The following is a 20,675-nucleotide window of genomic DNA, read 5'->3' on the forward strand; positions in this document are numbered from 1 at the left end:
CACGAATGGATGATCATAAATCCAAGAGCATTTTGATTCAGCAGTTTCTGAGAATTATAAATCCAGGCTGAAAGAAAGGTAATTTTTCACAATGACTAGAAGACCACATCGTTGCTTGCTTACCTTCCCACTCTCCCTGCTCTCTAGTTGTGCCAAGCTGGGCTGGCCCAAGTGGAATGGGAACTGCTGCAGTTTAGGAAGAGTGCAACAGTTGCAAGGTTGCACTGCTATGCTGAGCTCCAAGAAGAAGTGTAGGGACAGGATAATGGATGCAAGATGAATCAGAAACCAGGTACTCCAGCTTACACACCTTTCTACCATGGAGTTTTGATCTTCCATGTAGACAAGTTAGTAAGTGCTGTAATTACATGTAATCACTGGCTTTTCATCCACAATAACGTGAGTAGGAGTGACGCCACACAAAATCTCACCTTCATACTAAGGACACCTTCCATGGTGTTGTATGGCACTGCAATTGTGCAAATAGAACAAACTCAGAATAGATCTGCCAGCTCAAGACTGGCTACCAGTGAGAAACTGTGGGCCATCAGCAGCAGCAGCAGAAATTTACATCAATGCAATCTGTATCCTCGTGGCCCATCATAACCCTCACTGTCATACTAAGGATTCAACACTGTTTCAATGAGCAGTGCAGAGGAGATGCTGGGAACCACATCAGGCATACCTAAAAATAATCCTAGGTTAGTGAAGCAGCAAATAATCTTCTGGTGGAACTCAGTGGGTCAGGCAGTATCTGTTGAGGGGAAGGTATTGTCCTCTAGCAGATTGTTTGTTGCTCTAGATTCCAACATTTGCAGTCTCCTGTGTTGCTAGGTTAGTCAAGCTGCAGTACAGGACTACATCCATGCTAAACAGTAAAAATAGCAAGCAAAGGACAGAGCTAAGCAGTCACATAACTAACAGATCAGATTAAAGCTCTATTGTCCTACCACATCAGGTCATTAACAGTGGATGAATAAACAGCTAATGGGAAGGGGAAGAGGAAGAGGTTTCGAAACATCCCGCTCCTCATTGATGGCAGAGCCAGCATGTGAGTGCTAAAGACGAGGGTGAAGCCAAACAGTTGAGACCCCAGTGTTCAATCAACTCAATTCATTCATCTCATATCAAGAAACACAAAGGCTATAAGAACAGACAGCATTCCAGCTGTAGAATTGAAGACCTGCTGCCCGGAACTAACTGATCTTTAGTAGTTACAACACTGGTACCATCTGACAATGTGAAAAGTTGCTCATGTGTGGATTGCTCACAAGAAGCAGGACAAATCCAGTTCAGCTAACTACCTCTCTACAAGTCCACTCTCAATCATTAGCAAAGTGATGGAAGGTGTTATCAACAGTGCTGTGAAGAAGCACTTACTCACCAATAACCTGTACAGTGATGCCCAGTTTGAGTTTCACTCGGATTATTTGTCTCCAGATCTCATCAAAGTCATGGTCCGAACATGAACCAAAGAGCTGAATTCCAGGGGTGAGACGAGAGTGACTGCCCTTGAGAGCAAGGCTGAATTTGACTGAGCGTGTTATCAAGGGGCTCTGTCAAATCTGGAGTCAATGGACATAAGGGGGATAATGCTCCAATGGTTGAAGTCATATGTTGTACGAAGGAAGATGTTGGTGGAGGTCAGTCAGAGCTCCTCAGTGTCCCCAGATCCATCCATATTCAGCTGTTTCATCGGTAACTTGCCTTCCATCATGTCAGAAGTGGGATGATTGTACATGGTTCAATTCCATTTGCAAGTCCTCAGCAATTGAACCAGACCATGCCTACATGTAGCAAAACCAGGACAGCATGCTGGCCATTGACAGATAGTGGCAACAAACATTCATACTACGTAAGTGACAAGCTTTTACAATCTCCAACAACCCACTTGATTGGTACTCCATCAAATAGTCTGAGCACTCATTCCTTTGACCACTGGCACACAGTAGCTGCAATATGTACCATCTACAGTTATTTGCCTGGTTAACTCTGACAGCATCTCCCAAATTCGTGACCTCTACTACCAAGAAGGACAGGTTTCGGAGTACACCACCAGCTGCAGGTACCCCTCCATGTCACGTACCATCCTGATTTTAAAATATATCACAGGTCCTTCATTGTTGCTGTATCTAAATCCTGGAAACCCCAATCCAACAGTATTGTGAAAGTACATTCACTGGAATGACTGCAGCATTTCACCACTACCTTCCCAAGGGCAATTAGGGATGAGCAAGAAATGCTGGCCTTGACTGTGAGACCTAAATCCCAAGAAGTGAATGTATAAATAAATAATCCATTCATTATAAACCTCTAGCCTCTTCAGATGGAATGCTGAAACACCTGCATTTCCCTTCATATGACATTTTTAGTCTCAGGAACAATTAAACCAGAAATTATCTCTGTCCACCTTCATGTATCTTCAAGCCAGAAATTTGACATTTTAAACTTAATGGGCTCTTACTGGATTTTTCTCAGGTTTAAAATAATTAATTCCTCAGCACTCTTTTGAATGCTTGACTAAAAAAACTAAGTCTACAGTATTTTAAGCCATGCATCTGTAAAATTGACTCCTCACTGATAAACTGTCAAATGAGATAAAGGACTAATCACCACATTTTGTGAGCTAACTATCTAGTACATATATTCAGTGACCAACATAAACATTGAAGGCATTTTATTGGACTGTCTTCAAACTTACTGAAAAACCTTTAAGTCATCAGGCTTACTTTGTCTCATTTTTAAATCCATTTGATGCATGTATCTAAAACATATTCATTTCATTCTTAGCGACTGAAAAAGTTTAAAACATTAAGTAATCACAAGTCCATCTGACTTACTCATCGAACTTCCCACAAAACATGCTATTGGCAAATCTGAATCTGAATCATAATAGGTAAAGACTCTTGAAAGGGTGCAGAAAACATTAACTAGAATGGTTCCAAGAACAAAGGACTTCGTATGCAAAGTTAGACCGAAGAAACTGAGCTTATTTTTCTTGGAGCAAAGAAGGTTGAGAGAAGATTTGAGAGTGCTATACAAGGTTGTGGGGTAAATTGAGAAAAGTTTCTCCCATACCTGGCTGTTTCAGAGTACAGATTTACTGTTTAGGGCAAAAGATTAAAGGGGGATGAGAAGAACAAACATTTTATGGAGAAAGTAGTTATATCTGGAATTCTCTATTTGTCAAAGTGGAAGAAATTTAGTTAATCTGAAGGAAAATGGATAGGACGTGAGGGAAAATAATTTGCAGAGCTATGAGGAAAGAATGAATGAGACTGATGGAATTGCTGTTCGAGAGGCTGTCATAGGCTCAATGGGCTGAATGGACTCCCTCTAAGCCCTCAGGATTCCATGTGAAAAGACCTTTTATACTGTACCTTGTTGAAAGCCGCTCCTTTTAAGATAGATAGATATTTATTTATTAGTCACATGTACATTGAAACACACAGTGAAATACATCTTTTTGCGTTGCTAAGAATCTGCTGGGGCAGCCCACAAGTGTCGCCATTCTTCCAGCGCCAACATAGCATGCCCACAGCTCCTAACCTGTACATCTTTGGAATGTGGGAGGAAACCCACGCAGACGCAGGGAGAACATACCAACTCCTTACAGGCAGCAGCTGGCGCTGTAATAGCATTACACTAACCGCTATGCTCATTCAAAACTCCATATCTGATTCTTGAATTTTAGCTATAACAGAAAAAACTTGCTCAATTCCAGTTCTTCTGAAATCCTCATAATCTTAGTAACATCCATCAAAACACCCCTCAGTTTTGAAGAGAGAAATATCTGCATGGTTAACTTCTGGTGTTTTTATCTGGTATTCCTTTTCCACTGCCTTCAATAACTTAAGGTGACATATTTCAGATTCCCATCTGCAGTTTGATTTTGATTTTCAGGTAACTCACTTTGTAAGAACTGGCAGTTTCTCTTGTAACTCATCCACATCTGATATTGGTTCAGATTAATCTCACTATATTAACACAAACTGACCTGTTGAGCATGTCCCCCAGCCCAGTTATTTGCAATGCAGTACACTTCATTGTTTATATTACAATCCTATAAATACCTCTATTAATTTATTTGACTGGAGGACTTTTAAAACCTATCCCCACGGCAACCTTGGACTCATCCTATCAAAGGTATTGCCTTTGACCTATCGATCCCCCTTCTCCACCATCTCTGCAACTTAAAACTAACTTGTTTTCTTTCTTGCCTACATCTGACAAAGGGTCTTTGACCTGAAATGTTAGCCCTGTTTCTCCTTCCATCGATACTGCTTGACCTGCTGAGTGTTTCCAGCATTTTCTATTTTTATTCCACAATTTTTAAAATTGACGGTCCAAAATTATATTTAGGACTTCAGTTGTGATCTCATGAAGCCAAATCTAATTTTGGAATTCACTCTCTTAACTTGGAAATTACATCTCATAGTCTACATTGCAATTTTCTGTTTGCTTGCATATAAATTTATAGAGAGCAGTCCATTAAAGCCAGCAAATTATTATTTTGTTGCAACAGCATGAGCATGTTTACATTTAAAGCAAAACCATACTATTATTTCTTCTGATGATCTCATATATTGTAAAATGTGCCATATTTCTGCAATCAAACACATGGATGATGATCCAATCTCTGGGCCAAGATCATTAAAATAGAGAATGTTGGAAGTGCTTGGCAGGTCAGACAGCATTTGGCGCAGTTAACATTTCAGCTTAATGTTCTTTGTCGGAACTGGGAAAAGTTGGAAATCAACTACGTTTTCAGTTGCAGAGAAAGGGACCATGGGCAGAACAAAAAGAATGTCTATGATGGGGTGAAGACCAAGAGTCTCTGAATGACATAAGTGGCAGCAGTGTTGAGAGGAGCTGGTGAAGGTTTGTTAATCCCAGTTGATCTCTCCGGAGAAAATACAGGTAGAAGGAGATATGGAAATTTAGGGGAAAAGATTTTTTAAAATTTTGGAACTATAAGTTACATACTGGAGAAGATGATGTTGGAAATCAGAAATTTAAAAAAATTATAGAAATATGCAGCTGTTTAGGCAGCATCTGTGGAGAAAGAATTAATGTTGCAGCTTAATGAATTATTATCAGAACTGGACAGTTCTGATACAAACTGAAATGAATAGTTTGCAAAGATTTTGAATTAATTATTGAATCCAGGCAGAAGATGAAATGTTGATTGTTGGGCTCATGTTGAGCCCCATTCAAAACATATGAGGTCAAAGACAGAAAAAGACCTTGGGAGTGGGATAGAGAGTTAAAGGAGCCAAATGTCTTTCTGATATCCAGGCATACAGCATCCATTTTCTTTTCTTCAACTATAAGGTATAATCAGTTCAATTATTTGTCAAAATACAGTGTGTTTCTCCTAAATCTGTACCAGGTACATCTAGTTAGCTCTGTACCTTAACGTAATGCTTCACCATTGTATCGCTCCATCAGGAAAATGCACAAATGTCAATAATTTGACTTTTTGTCTAACCCTATTTTTAATATAAAAAGAGCAAAATCTTGCTATTTTTCAGTTTTCATCATATAAGTAACTTCGATTATATTTTATATTTGACTCCATGACCCGTTAGGGCCTGTTGATGTGGTCTTCCATCTTCCTCCTCTGCACAAGCATACATGAACATGGAAAACCCAAACTTCGTGACAGGCATTCAACAGATTTTGCTCACTCAGATCTACTGTTGGTTACCAAGACTGAGTATGAACTTCTGGCATTTCTCCAGCTTTAATGTTGGGGAATCTGCCCATTAAATTTGTGGCGAATTAGGCCTGTGCGGGAACAATTCCACTCACATCAATGAAGAGAAGCAGCTGAGAGGAATCCAAGTGTTATGTGATTTTTATTTTTTGAATTGATTGTGTAAATATTTTTAATTATTTTTAAGAATGTTTACATTTTTAATTGTATGATGATTTTATTGATAGTTTTTGAACATCTTGGAATGTCACAGACATTCAGAGATAAACTTTTTTTGAAAATTTGGCAGCCAGCTAAGCTTCAGGATTACTGATTTAGTGATATGATGGAACTTGTGCATGGATGGCACTGGGCTAAGTTGGGCTGAGCCAAGAAAAATCAGGATGGCTTCTGCATCCTCACCAGGGGATCTGCATGGGGCAAGTGTAGACTTAGTGTGACGAGGAATATAGGTGGCTTAATGCTACCAGGAAGTCCCCAAGTATACCAGGTTTTCGTAAGAGAAGGAGTTGTGTGATTTTTCCCATTGGAGTTCTGCAAAAAGGGCCCTTACAATGGAGGCTGATCCTTAAAGGATGGAAATTGCTTTCTGGAATAAACACTTTGAACTCAGCTGTGAAGGACAGATGCAATCTATAGCAAAAAATGCTGCCTTAGTATTCCTTTATCTTGATTTGGCTTTGGCCCATAGGAGATGGGCCCATAGGAGATGGGCCCATTTGGCCCATATCATTATAATAATCATGAAGATGCCTTAAATCCAGTGTGTTAAAATATATCTTGTCATTAATGTGATTAATGCCAAATGGACTTGTGTTTGTCTATAGTATAATGGTATATGTAAAGTAATAAAGATCTAGAGTTTCTAGGAACTAAGACTGACTCTATCAATAGTCTTGGTGTTTATTGAATTGTTGCCAATCAACAGTCTGTTCTAATTATATCTGAGGGGTATAGATCCAATCAGTGTTTTTTTTTATTGTTGATTGATGTGACTATACCATGTGAGCTCTGATTTCATCTGTTTTATCTCAATATTTTCTTAAGAAAATATTACTTCATTTGATCTTTTGTAGTATCACTCTATTCAATCATGTCCAGGTTTGGGAAAAATCCAACCAGTGATTATTTAGTGATTGACTGTGGTGAAGAAAAATTATTAGGAAAGGCATTAAACAAAACAAAACATTTTCCCAAACAAATTCTACAGATATTGAAATATTTTGAGGTACAACAAATAAGAGTCTTGCTTTCAAAGTGCATTGCTCCAAAGATTGCAAAAATATTAGGGGTTTTAACATTTAATGTTGGACTTATTGTATCTAAGAGATCAAAATATAAAGGGAACATGCACAGAACAACACCTGACAATGGTATCTCATGTCAATTCAGTTGTGTGCCTCCCAATTTTGTATGGGAATATGGGAATAAAAACACCAAGAAGAAATACATTCCAGATTTCAACCACTTTTTTACCAAATGACATTGTGGTCAATTAACTATTTTGGTGGATCTCACTGCTTGTCAGGATATACAGGAGTAAGTTTGCACATAAGACTAGCCCATAAAATGTAGGGCAAATGACTAGTCAAATTGTCTTTAATGGGATTGGTTGAAAAATTAACCCCAGCCCCAAACCAGGAAATTTCCATGGCTCCTTTTTAAATAGCACAGCAGGATCTATGTCCTACTGTATATACAAAGAACCTTCTTTGTTATCTACAATTCCACCAATTTTTGTGTCATCTTCAAATTTACTAATCATACCCCCTATGTTTTCATCCAAGTTATTTATATATGTTACAAACAACAAAGGTCCCAGCGCTGATCACTGAGGTGCACCACTTGTTACAGATTCCTCCTAATCAGTCCCTGCCTTTCCAAGTGAAAAGTGAAACATAAATTGTGTCCCTCACTGGCCTGGCTTATCGCAACTGCCCTTTTTGAGCATGGGGATAACAATAGCTATCCCCCCCCAGTCTTCTGGTACCTCATTGTGGCTAATGAAGATGCAAAAATCTCCACCACAGTCCCCACAATCTCCTCCCTTGCTTTGCTTCACATCCTGGGAGAGATACTCTCTGGCCCTTGTGATTTATCCACCCCAAATGTGCTCCAATATTTCCAGCACTTCCTCCTTGGATACAGATGTGCTCCAGAGTATCAGCATACCCGTCTCTTAACTCTCAGCCTCCACGTTCTTTTCCCTGGTGAATACTGGTGGGAGGTATCTACTTCGGATCTCAGTCATGTCGATTATGGAAGATGCTGCAAGCCACTATAAACATTGAAACTATCTTCAGGCAGTGTTACACAGCACTTCCAGATCTGTCCAAACAGCTGACCTGCTTCATAATATTTACTACATGATCGAAGATATTAAGAGTGGCAGCATGTTCCTCGTTTTGTGCTTGCTGAGATGTACAAGATGATGGACTAGTGTCAGGACACTTGTTGTTAGTGAGTAGCCCTTGTCACTAAGCAGCCATCCACCAGACTGAAGGAGTGAAAATCAAGGGCATAGTGGGCACTATGAATCCCTGACTGTGGTTGCAGATTACCCAGATATTAATGGAGTGGAACACCTTGAGTTTCTGAGAATGATGCTCTCAAGGCAATGTGCATTGCAACATACTGATCCCTGGATGTTGAGAAGTCAGCAATCATTGCCAAGCCACTCACACATACTGCCACATTTCCCATCATAAGGAGAAGGAATTGTACCTGCTTGTTTGGAGAACAAAGCCTCAGTGTCTCACCCAGTGGATCATTGGAATATAGATTACAACATCTTTCAGCTACAGCTTGAAGGATCTTGTGTCATAGAAATTCAAAGCTACCTTCATGTTTTTGTGTTCTATGAGCCTGGCCTTGCTGTATGTCCACAGCTGCATCTACACAGTGTGGCAGATCCCCCTGACCTCTACCTTGAGGGATGCACTGAAGCTTGGTGTAGCTACCATGAAAACTCACTGGAGAAGGAAGAGCTATGGTTTGAGGTCCTGCTGCCACTGCAGACTGAGGAGCTGAAGCCCATTTAATAAAAACCCTCAGACTATTTGCTCAAGTAATGTATGTGATGGAAAATTGTTGTTTAATGATGTAACGGAAATGGAATTACATGGATTGTAGTGAGAACGGCAACATATAAATGCATTCTATCATGTATGTACAAATTTTGTGAATAGAGTAATATTTTTGAAATGTAATAAAAAGCACAGCTTCCTGCGGTACCATTCAGTTAAGTGAGTTTGTGAAATGTGCTTTCAGATTATAGAGCTTTCCTTTCAGATCCCTCCATCTTCTCCTTTTGCAGCAAGTTGCCCTTAAGTTCATGTGCATACTTAATGTATTGTATTAGGGTGCATCCCATGGCATAATTTAGCAGGGCTGAATCTGAATTATGCCCATACTTCATAATTATCAAAGATCCACAGCTGAAGTACTGTGAAGTTCAATGATCATTTACTTGAAGATACAACTGAGTTCCACTGGCAATTTAATCCTATTTGGTGTGTTTCTGGATGAATTCTGGGAGATTGAATGGTGTTACTTCCTTTACAAATGGGAATTATAATACAGCACAAGAATAAGGTTTATGTGGTCAGTGGTACAAAAGTGTTAGTAGTTTTTGTTCTGTGTTAATGATGTCTTGGAAACATGCCATAAGTTTGAAACTGGAAATGAACAATTGGCATTCTGAATCTGCTGCTTTCAACGTGCATGTTCAGTTTATCTTTTTGCAGATATGTATGTATAATTTATATTGTGAAAGAATTCTTCCCAGCCTCTAATGCTAATCAGAGATAAATTCCAAATATCAGCCAAACACTGTGGTTAACAGTGAATTGACAGAGTTCAAACTCTGCCCAATTTTAATTTTTATCGACTGCATTGGAAATCCAATTCACTACCAGTTTGCGACTAACCATATGGTGCAACTTCAAAGACAATTAATATTTTAATAATACTACAAACTGAAGTTTATATTGTTTATGTTTAATTCCATTTTGAAAGAATCACCATACTGGATTATGAAAGGTCTTCTCTTCCTTTTACATCTAGGCTATAATATTACAGTTGTCATTAATAGACTGTTTCTTTAATTCATCTTGTGGTAGTTGAACTGTGTCAGCTGTGACTTGGTATGTAACACTCTCATCTCTGATTGTGTGTTTACATTCCAGTCCAGAGACTTCAGCACAAGACTGCCACGGCAGTCCTGTAGGAATGCTGCACTGTCAGCTGAGTCTTAAACTAAAGCCCTGTATATTATCCCAAGTTAAAATCCTGTAGTACTACTTCATAGTGGGGTACAGATTTTGTGCACAATATTTATCCTTCAATTAACATCACTGGAAAAATCACACTTATTACATAGTTGTATGTGGGACAATCTGTGCACAGATTGGTTGGCATATTTGCTGTTACAAAGTAACTCATTGCCTCTTATGTTTTTGGAACATGCTGAGATTGTAATGGGAGCTATATAATTTTTTTTCCTTTCAGTCTTTGACCTTTAAAATACAATTTACATTTCATAATCTCCAATTTTATCAGTTTTGAAATATTCAGGATTATTCTAATGATACTTGATCAAAAACTGAAAACTATCTTGTAACATGTGAAAATGATTCTGTAGAATGAAAAGATAAGTCTCCATCATTTATATTCTGTATGTCAATCCCTGAAGAGCCAAATATGTTCAAAGGCTTTTCTGGGATTAAGATTGCATCATACTAAAAGAAACTCATGCTACCAGAATGGCACACCAGTCATGCTGATAGATGGTTGTGACATGCTGTGCACTATTGACCAAAGCTGTAAACCTTGAGGAGCTGAATGTTCAGGGGCAAAGGATCTTCCTTTCTGTGTACAGAATCAATAAGGTCCAGGAAATACTGGTTCTTGACATCTGCTTCCTTTATTTTGGTTACAATAGTTTCATTCTACTTTACTTCACTCCACTGACATCTAAGTAAGTGAACATCAAAGGTGTTTCATAGCACATCATAGCTATTCGATAGTAACTGTTCACCTGCTGTTAACTCTGGAATTCCACAGTGTAGTTGTTGATCAGACCAGTGCATCACAATTGGACAGTGGGAATTACTTCATTTTTCTCTTTTTCTCCCCTCTCTCCTTCCAGGGAAGCAATGTTGTGGAAGACCAGGATTTGTTGGAGATAGGCATCCTTAACTCTTCGCACAGACAACGAATTTTGCAAGCTGTTCGTGGGCTTCCTAGAGTGAGTTGAGATATGCTACAGAAAAATCATAACTACCATTATTCCTTTAAATTGTGTTGGGAAATAATTCACCTAGGGACTATTGAAGAGCATTGACTGTTACGGTCTCGTGGATTAAACCAATTGTGAAATCTCCCATCTCTGTGATCTCATCTCAGTAGAACGCATATGAACAAAATTATTTTTGTTGGGTATCAAAATTCAAACTGGCCACACTCAATGGGAACTAATTTGCACTTTAAACAAATTCCAAAACAACCACATTGAGAAGTTCTGCGCCATGTCATTTAGTAGACGTTTTGGTGGAAGAAACACATTAGGAATAACTTGTGGTGATTTAAGAAAGTCCTGTTGGCTTTACTTGTTTATTTGTTCTGTGTTATTTAGTTTCAATAAAGAAACAGCTGCTTTTTGTTCTAATGTGTTATTTTAAAATGCATGTATAATCCATATCAGGGCAGTGTAGGCATGAATACAATACAGTTACCAATGATTAGGTTATTTGAGATACCAATCTAAATACAAGTGCTGTATAGTTAGGAGAAACTACTGATTTAATATTCTCTGTCAAGAGATGTATATATTTAACACTTATTAATGAGAAGCAGTGGTGGTGGGCATCATTGAAGTGTATTCTGTGTATCAGCAGCAGTCTGGAAGTGCTAATGATGTGTGTCCGGTGAAGTAGTTCTTGGTATTCGGCTTATATAAAGTAGTCTGGAACCAAAATAAATAGGTGCAGTTGCAGGAATGACCAAAATTTAATTAAATATGCCAACTTGAGACTAATTGAAACTTGTTCACAAGTACTGAAATTTGTTAAACAATGAAAAATAATTGAGTTAGCCAAAGCAAATGTGAGGTTGGCTCCTTTCTTAGTACTGTAACAATATTTATTCTATTTTAGTAAGTAAAGTTTCCACATCTTCTACTAGTTATCCTTAAGATACTGGAAATGAAAACCTTTGTTTTCCATATTACCTTGTCAACTTTTACTAAATACTGGATTAAACCTTAGGTTTTGAATTTATCAAACTAATGCTGCCAGTTATGTTATTTTAAGATGTTAGTGGATAAAAAATAGATTAAATCTATTTTCAACCAAATGAATTTTTTTTCTCGTTTGTTACACCTCCTAGTTGTATGGTGTGACCACGTAAGAGTACTTGATTTAAAAGGTATTTTTTGGGGAAAAAATCAGAAAAGAGAGAAAAAATATTCAATGAATTAAATCTAATTTAGATAAATAGGACAGGGAAGATGGGAAATCAAACAAAAAGGTAAAATTTGGTGGTAATTTTATGAGTTGCAGCCGCAGCGTTTAAGTATATGAAAGTGTTCATTTTAAATTGATGATGAGTACTAAACTTCTCCTGAATAAATTGATTATTATAACATTATTATTTGTTCAAATGTCAGTTTAAAGTTTTCTGGTCTAAGTGGACTATCGTTTTCTAAAATCATATAGAAATCTGATGGGAAACAAATTCAGCATGAGCAATTAGTCTACTTGCCTGACTAACAATTGTATAAAAGGCTGGTAATTAGCAGATGATTTTCCTGCTGTAATATTTAGATTAGATATATTACCAGATAAAAGAATGCCTATACCTAATTTTGAATATGTTCTGATTGCATCAGTTCATGTTATTTTTCACATTCATTTGTGTGAGCGAGAGATCCAGAAACACATTTAAGCCACTTAGAAATCCAAAATGGCAAACCAAATCTTTCTTTCTAGCTACAAATTTGCATGATTAAAACTTGTAAGAAAATAAATAATTTTAAAATGGTTTCCATCAATATTTTTACTTTCCAGAAACACATTGCACTAATTTATTAAGACATCCTCAGATTGTCTTTTAACCAATAGTGTTTCAGTTTATCAGGTTGGAACCTGGTTTTTACTATTATGGCCCTATAAATTCTTGCTCTCAACAAGAGATTACTTAATTAAGCCTACAATATTAGCATGCTTTCTACACTGATAACATTGTATTTAGCATTTTCTATTCATAAATAATGAGGTTTGATGCATTTGGCTGGAAATGAAAACTAATTTTATGGCATGAATTATACACGAGATAAAAAATAGGAACAAAGGTAGGCATATGGTCCCTCATTCAATAAGTTCAGAGCTGAACATCTTATGAACTCAATACTACCACCCTCCTCCCAAACCTCTTGATTCTCTTGCTGCTCAAAATTCTATCAGTTCTAGTCTTGAACAGACTCCTTAACTGTGCATCCACAGTCATCTGGATAGAGAATTCAAATGATTCACAGTCATCTTAGTGAAGAAATTTCTTTCCACTTCAGTCCTAAATGACCAATCCTCAAATTTATAATCCTTGGTCCTCGACTCCAGCCAGGGAACAGGTTCTTGGCCTCCACCGTGTCCAAATTTTGCATGTTTCTCAGAGATTATCTTTCATAAACTCTGGATAATCCACCCATTCACTTAGTCTCTTCTCAGTGGATAGTCCTTTGATTCTGGGAATCCATCCAACAAGCAATTGATTTGTAATCCTGATCCTTGCATTACTCTATCTCTGTCGTCAGAATGCATTGGAGGTTTCCTGAACCTAGCTGTAGTAGATGACATATTTGCAACAAATTCCAATTCTATCGACTGCCTTCCCAGTGAAATATTCTGATGCAGTGGTTAGTTCTGTCGCAAGAATTAAAATTAATCTTAACATGTCCTCAGACACGATAAAGACAACATGATAAGATTTTGTGCTTAGACATAGCTAAAAAGATCATAAGCTTGATATATAGATAATCTGCAGTGTTTGTCCGTGCAGGTATACTCTTACCATGCTACTCTTTTCTCATGTTTAGGGCATTATTTGAGATGTTAGTTGGATTTGGGGCATAGTTGCATGAAAAAGAACAAGTTCCCCATCCATAATTTTATGCAGCTCTTATGCATATATTTTTCTCTTTCATTTCAGGTGAAGGTTATTGGATATGATACAAACAGTCCAACGTCTGTAGCGGATTGGTTAGATTCTTTAGAACTGAATGATTACATCAAGACCTTTCTGGCAAATGGTTATACGTCGATGGATCTTGTGAAAAAGCTGTGGGAAATTGAACTCATTAATGTAAGTTCATGATTCATGTAATATCTTGAAAATAAATTGCTAGTGTTGAAGAGATTTAAATTCTGAAGGGTGTTATAACACCTAGTATCTTACTGAGGAAGTAGAATTGATATAAAAACATGCCTGCATAAATCACTAATCTCGAATGGACCTTATCTCTACAGTTTAGGTTCGTATTACACCTGAATTAGATGAACTAATCAGGGTCTCTCCAGCAGAACTTTTGCTGCAGCTATCATTCTCTGGTTGAAATTGCCACACTTTTAAGAAAGTATGTTTTCTGGAATTTAGAGTTTAGAGCTTCTGCAGAAAAATGATTAAATAATCAGATCTGATTGTGACACTGTTCAGATGTTGGGAATGGCCTTGTTAGCGCATTTATGAAACATATAAATTTTGTGCAATTTCATCTCTCAAGTCATTGGTGCTTCTGTTTATTTTCATCTTCAGGGCTGAAATTTTGTTTTGATAGATAAATATTGTCAGCTAGAATTATTAGATATTGTGAGGTCATTCAGTGGTTAGTTGGTAGAAGTTGTACTGTTTCCACATAATTTGTTTGTAATTTAAAATTTACACTTTGTTAATTATTATAATTGTGTAGTAACACCAAAATTGTTTTAAAGAAAATAGTTGCTTGCTGGTCCCTTAATTGTATCTTGTGTTGAAGATCAGGACTGTGCGTTTAAAGCCAGCCAGATGTTGAGGAACAGCCCCTCCAGGTAACCATACAAGGGCTGCAATGGCTTGCACTGAAAGCAAGTGTAACATTCAGACACAACAAGTTGCAAAAGTCAAAGGCAGCTGGAATGGTTGGTGATGTGGCTTAAAGTTCTAACTTTAGGATAGAGGACTCCAGAATAGAGTGCCACCATTAGAATTCCTCGCCTCTGCCAGATGTCATATCAAGGCATTTGTTGGCATAAAATGTAGTTGCCTTCAGCTGGTGGTCTCCCCCATCACGATATACAGCCATAGTGAGGGAGCAGCTGCTCCCACTCCCTACATGGTTGATTCCATCGATATGGCTGTAAAAGAGGAGGACTCTGAAAACCAAGATAAATAGAGTCAGGAATTTGCAGGGTGGCAGAAAGTGCACTGGATGATATCAGATGCTTTGGTAACCAAATGACCCACTGCAACAATCTTTATTGAGTATTTGAAGGAGCAGTCTTACAATTAATTCCACCAAGTAGAATTTCCTAGAAATAGAACAGACACTGAAGTGAGGATTTGGATCATTGTGCAGTTGAGAAATTTCATCTGAATGGAAGTTGGATGGGACAGATTTGTTTCACACACTTGGGCTCCCTTACCTCACTTGATGAAGTCAGGTCTGAGCGCTGCTTTAGGCAGTGGGATGTTTCTGGCCACAGGCTGAATGTAACAGCAGGTCAATTGGTGCCCAAAGCATCTGTCAGCATCTGGTGTAGTTTTATGCCATCCTGCAGATCCTTGACTCTGCATTCAGAGCCCTCCTCTTTTATAGCCACATTGGTGCAGTCAAACAGCAGTGAGTGGGTTCAGAAGCAGCTCTTCATTCACTATGGCTGCAGATCCAGGTGGGGGAGACCACCGGTTGAAGGTAACTACAGATCCCAGTAAAACAGAAGCAGCTCAAGAAAGGCTGGATGCTCGCCAAGTAACTCAACATAGAGAAGCTGCATGTCAGTTCAAGCCACATGCCTGCAGAAGGTAAGTGAGGTTGCGTAACAACATCTGCACATACCCTCCGTGTTTGGGAGTCTACCTTAGCACCATGGAGGTAAGCTGGCTAGTGAACTGGGAAGAGCTGAAATTCTCCTCGAGCACAGTGCAGACTGCCACTGCTGTCTTGCATGGATTGAGTAGATGTCATAATCTGCTGCTGGCTTTTGTAGGACTGAAGATTTTGTCTTTGGCTCTGAGTTTGCCTGAAGGTTCAGAAGAACTTCTTTGGGGAGAAAAGAATACATTGGGTGTGGTTGATAGGGATGGAAAGCTGGTACCTTATCCATCTGGACTAAATGTGACCACAGTTTGGTGTAATACAAGTGGCTGTTAACTGCCCTCTGTCTCGGTCATATCAAACTACTGCAAAATACCCATCATCGACAGCAGTGTGAGACAAGTCAAAGGCATACCTAGCTAAGTATAACTCCTGACTAACAAGGACATGTCAAAGTTGGGAGCTGTGGTTATACTCAGTCCCTTTCACTGTTCTCCCTCTGTTGTTTCTTCTGCTCTTTGATGACATCCTTCCCAAGACTCATTACCACAGCCACGTGTCCTTCCTCTGGGTTTGTGCTCACCGCCATCTTGTCCCACGTGGTTTCCAGCAGTCCTGATGCAGGGTCTCGTCATGAAACGTTAACCATTCCTTCACCTTCACAGATGCTGCTTGACCCACTGAGTTTGTCCAGCAGTGTATCCTTTTATCTTATTCAAACATTGTCCAGTAATGGGCAGATTTAAGTGACTAAATGCATCCCTGAATGCCTGCAGAGTTCCAACTAACAATTCGTGATCCAGTTGAGTCCCTTCTTCTGATTGAGACCAGCCAGCCCTTTGTGAATGGTGGACCAGGTCTAGGTTGTTGCTTTTGTAGATGGTCCATCCAAAGACTGTGGGAAGAGAAAAAGAATGAATGTTTCTTTGATCTGAAAAGTTGACTGTTTCTCCTCCCACAGACGTGGCTTGACTTGCTGAGTGTTTTCAGCATTATCCATTTTTATTTTGGATTTCCAGTACCTGCAGATTTTCTTGATTTTCAGCCTGAGACTGTGTTGGACTGGTCTGTGTGGATCATGTGGCTATGAGAAAGCACAGAATGTTTCACAGGGACGGTTAGACTTTGCATTTAAAGTTCTAAAATGAGCATTTGGAATGAATGATAACCAATCAGTGGTGATATTAAACACAAAGAGATCCACTGAGACACACATGAAAAATTCAATCCCTGGCAGTAGAACAAAGAGAAATAAGCCGCCAGACCAGCCCTCGGTGCCTTTGGCGTCCCTAAGAGGTTGAATTCTAAGAAAAAGATGAACAAAACTAAAAATAAGGCAGCTTACCAAGGCAGGTAAGCTCTGAAACAGTCTGGAAAATGTAAACATAAGCACCACTTCAAGATGTGATCCAAAAATAGCACAAAGAAACACAAGTCTAGATGATGAAAGACACATTTGGAACAGGTGCTAGGAAGTTCTTGCACAGAAACTGATTAACGTAGTCAAGAGTGAACTTCTGGTTGAGCTGTGAAGACTCTGGAGTCAACTGAAAGGAAATTGAAAATTGTGACATCAAACCTAGGCTTTCAAAAATATTCCAGAAAGTCACCAAGCCTTAATGTATTCAGTGATCTAATGAAAATAAGATCAGTTTGACAGGTACTTGGATAATGTCTTTACGTGAATAGAAATCTGGATTTTTTTCTCTCTGTTTTCTTTAATAGTTGTTAATGGGGAGAAATATTAGGCAGGTTTACAAATTCTTTCTGAATGCCTCCAACTGTATCATTTCATGTAATGATTGGACTAGGTACTTCTAAAATGCTGTGAGAGTACTTGGCTCCATGTGTCAGTGGGGTTCCAGACTTTCACACCTGCAGTTGTATCCAACATCCTGCTCTATCTGTGGATTCATCTCTGAAACCATAACAACCCATGGAACCGGATGCATTCCTTTTATAGCTTTATGCTGGCCATAACTGCCTCATTTATTGGGTCACTAATATTCATTAAAAAACAAATGAAGGGGAGCAGCCTGATTTCTTTTACTTCGTGTTAATTAATATTGGTGTTTTAGAACATTTACATCAGTCAAGTGAATTTATTATTTTTCATTTCTCTACTTTACATCTGTTTCCAAATGTGTTTGATGATCAGAGGTATTTGGAAACAGTGAAATGGCCACTTAACAGCACAAACCGTGCAGGCCGTCAGGGTGCTTAACGGACAGGGCCTCAGGCTGTGCTGCCAGGCGTCTAGTTGTCAATTGCAGCCCAATTCACTTTGCAGAAAGGCAGAGACACTATGGCCTCAAGGTTGTCAGAAGGCAGGAAGGCACAGACACAATGTCTTCCAAATAAGTAATGACAACAGTATGGCCAACAATCGAAGTAGTTTACACCCTGACACTTAATGGCACATTAGCAGATCAAGTCAACCTCCCACCTATCATTTTAATACCACCCAGCTTTCCTGCTCATTTGTTTGTTCTGCTGCATTTGGCGGCAGAATTGTTTGCCTGTATGTACGACAGAGAAGTAAATAACAGAAAACGCTGGATAAACTCAGCGGGTCAAGCAGCATTTGTGGAAAAAGAAACAGTCAACGTTTTGGATCTGTGACCCAAAGTATGACTGTTTCACTTTCCACAGATGCTGCCTAACCTGCTGAGTTTTTTCTAGGATTTTCTGTATTTTTAATTTCAGATTTCCAACACTGCAGTTTTGATTTTCATACATAACATAGAAATTATTCGTTCCTTTAAATTAATAGAGAATAAATAAATAAAGTGTCTCCATAATAATAACTTCCAGTGTTTTGACAATTGAATCAACCTGTACTTCAAAAGTTTCATTGTATGTCAAGACCAACCAGGTATGTTTCTTCATAGTTAATTATAGCTGATTGGTTAAGAGTAATAGTAAACTCCACTAGTGCCTGTTAATCCAGAATAATAACAAATACTGACTGTTATTTATGAGCTGAAAAAATGGATATACAGCACATCAGTTCATGTTAGATGAATATCTTGCATTAACATGACATTATCTTATTTGAGCACATGGTGGTGCAGTTGCCCAAGTAACTGCATCTAATGGGAAATGCAACTCATCAGTGCAATGATGTGAAATAATGGATAAAAAAGTGGAATTTCTGATCAATATATGGGTATGGGTAATATCATGAGTGCATTTTTAGCCCTCTATATACTATCGTGTGTGATAACATTCAATTTGTATTCAGGTAATTTAAATTAACACATGCTGTTCCCAACTGTTTTTATTGCATCAGATCACATCAAGTTATCAGAAAATAAAGTTTACTTGGCCTGTCACTGACAGAGGAGGGAGTGAGCTTTTTGGTTTCTTAATTTATGTGGCACTTATGCAGCTAAAATATTACATCTGTGTCACTGTGGCACTCACACACAAAGCCAAGGAATATGATACAGAATTAAAGTGGTTCTTCAATAAATTACAGATTGAGACCATAAAGTTAGATCTCATTGTAAATATGTTTTATATGATTTTACAGGGGATAATTTTATTCATCTGTGAATAATTTCAGGGATCTTAAAAATGGAATCTTTGCTGTAGCACATATGATATTTTAGAAATATGCATAAACTTGATTATTTGCTTTCAGATATAAATGCAAAATCTACTAAATATGAATGAGTTAATAAGAAGAACAGAATTGGTGAATTGTTCTGATTCCCAGGAAGTACAGATCATGTTTTAGTTCACTTAGTTGATAGTGAATTTAGGGATTGGGTAAAAGATTAGGGGATTAAAACTGGATCTGGTTGCACTCATTTACGCAGTGGAAAGTGGTTGCAATAAATCCAATTTAGAATCCCAGTCTCCTGCACTCAGAAGCACTTTTGACACATATTGATTGGGATGCTGTAATACTGCCTTCACTGATCCCTATAATTATGTATTGGGTCTTCTGAATACAAATGCCTGTTTCAGTACCCAGACCAGAAAGCAGTTCCACATCCAGCCGAACCAGCAATTATGAAAGAGACAGCAGGAGCTTCCCACCAAAAACGTGACCCTTTTAGTAAAATAGTTCATTGAATTCCCTTCCTCACTCTGCTTTCTGCTTCACCCTTCCTTCTTCCCCAAATGGGTGGCTGCAGTTCACTGTTAATATTCTATTAAGGCCAGAAGACCAATTTGCTCCAGTCTAGTCAGCAGGCTCAATGACCACAAGCACAATCCATTCTCCAAATCATGTATGTTCATAGCGATATTGGTGATGATATTTATGTGTAACTGGAATTATATTCTGGCTGGCACCCCTGTGCAAGACTTTGGGAGTGTTGCATTAGTAGCAATGTCACGTAGAGATGAAATTTTTAAGTTGAAACTTTAGAGTGAAAATTAATGTTCTATCTGCCTACTGAGGCAGTTCATGGCAATACTTAGGAATGAATGGCATATTTGTCAAACTTTTTCTCTTAACTAGTATCACCAAAAACTTGTTATTCAAGTTTTTGCAAGTATTGCAAAAGGTATGTGACCCACTAATAAATTTTAATTATACTGTATAAATTCATCACCCTTTTCATTTTCTTATTGATTTTCCTGTTTACTATATTTTACCACATTAAAATATTGAACATTTGTGCCTGGAGTTTGAATGCTAGGAGTGTTTCCAATAATTGATACAATTAATGGATTGGATAGACTAACGTGTGGATCAGGGGAGAATGAATCCTTTTGTATTCACATTTGATTGAGGAGCATAGCAGCAGGAGAAAGCCATCATGTCCTTAAACCCTTCAATCAGTTAAGAGACAGAATGTCTGTATGTTTCTATAATATTAAATGATCAGCAGAATGCACATTTTTTCCAAGTAGTGTGCATTTTCTAGCCTCCTG

The 20,675-nt window shown here is 38.2% G+C and overlaps 1 protein-coding gene across 14 annotated transcripts in view; it reads left to right on the top strand.

Annotated features, from left to right (window-relative positions):
• anks1b (ankyrin repeat and sterile alpha motif domain containing 1B) overlaps positions 1 to 20,675 on the top strand; it is a 609,252-nt gene that overhangs the window by 541,602 nt on the left and 46,975 nt on the right. For all 14 annotated transcript variants that reach the window (XM_052034200.1, XM_052034196.1, XM_052034194.1 and 11 more), the window contains 2 exons: positions 10,869 to 10,967; positions 13,925 to 14,077. In XM_052034200.1, the coding sequence (XP_051890160.1) occupies positions 10,869 to 10,967; positions 13,925 to 14,077 (252 nt within the window). The remainder of the gene's footprint in view (positions 1 to 10,868; positions 10,968 to 13,924; positions 14,078 to 20,675) is intronic.

The sequence above is a fragment of the Pristis pectinata genome, chromosome 19, assembly GCF_009764475.1.
Source record: "Pristis pectinata isolate sPriPec2 chromosome 19, sPriPec2.1.pri, whole genome shotgun sequence".
NCBI lineage: Eukaryota > Metazoa > Chordata > Chondrichthyes > Rhinopristiformes > Pristidae > Pristis > Pristis pectinata.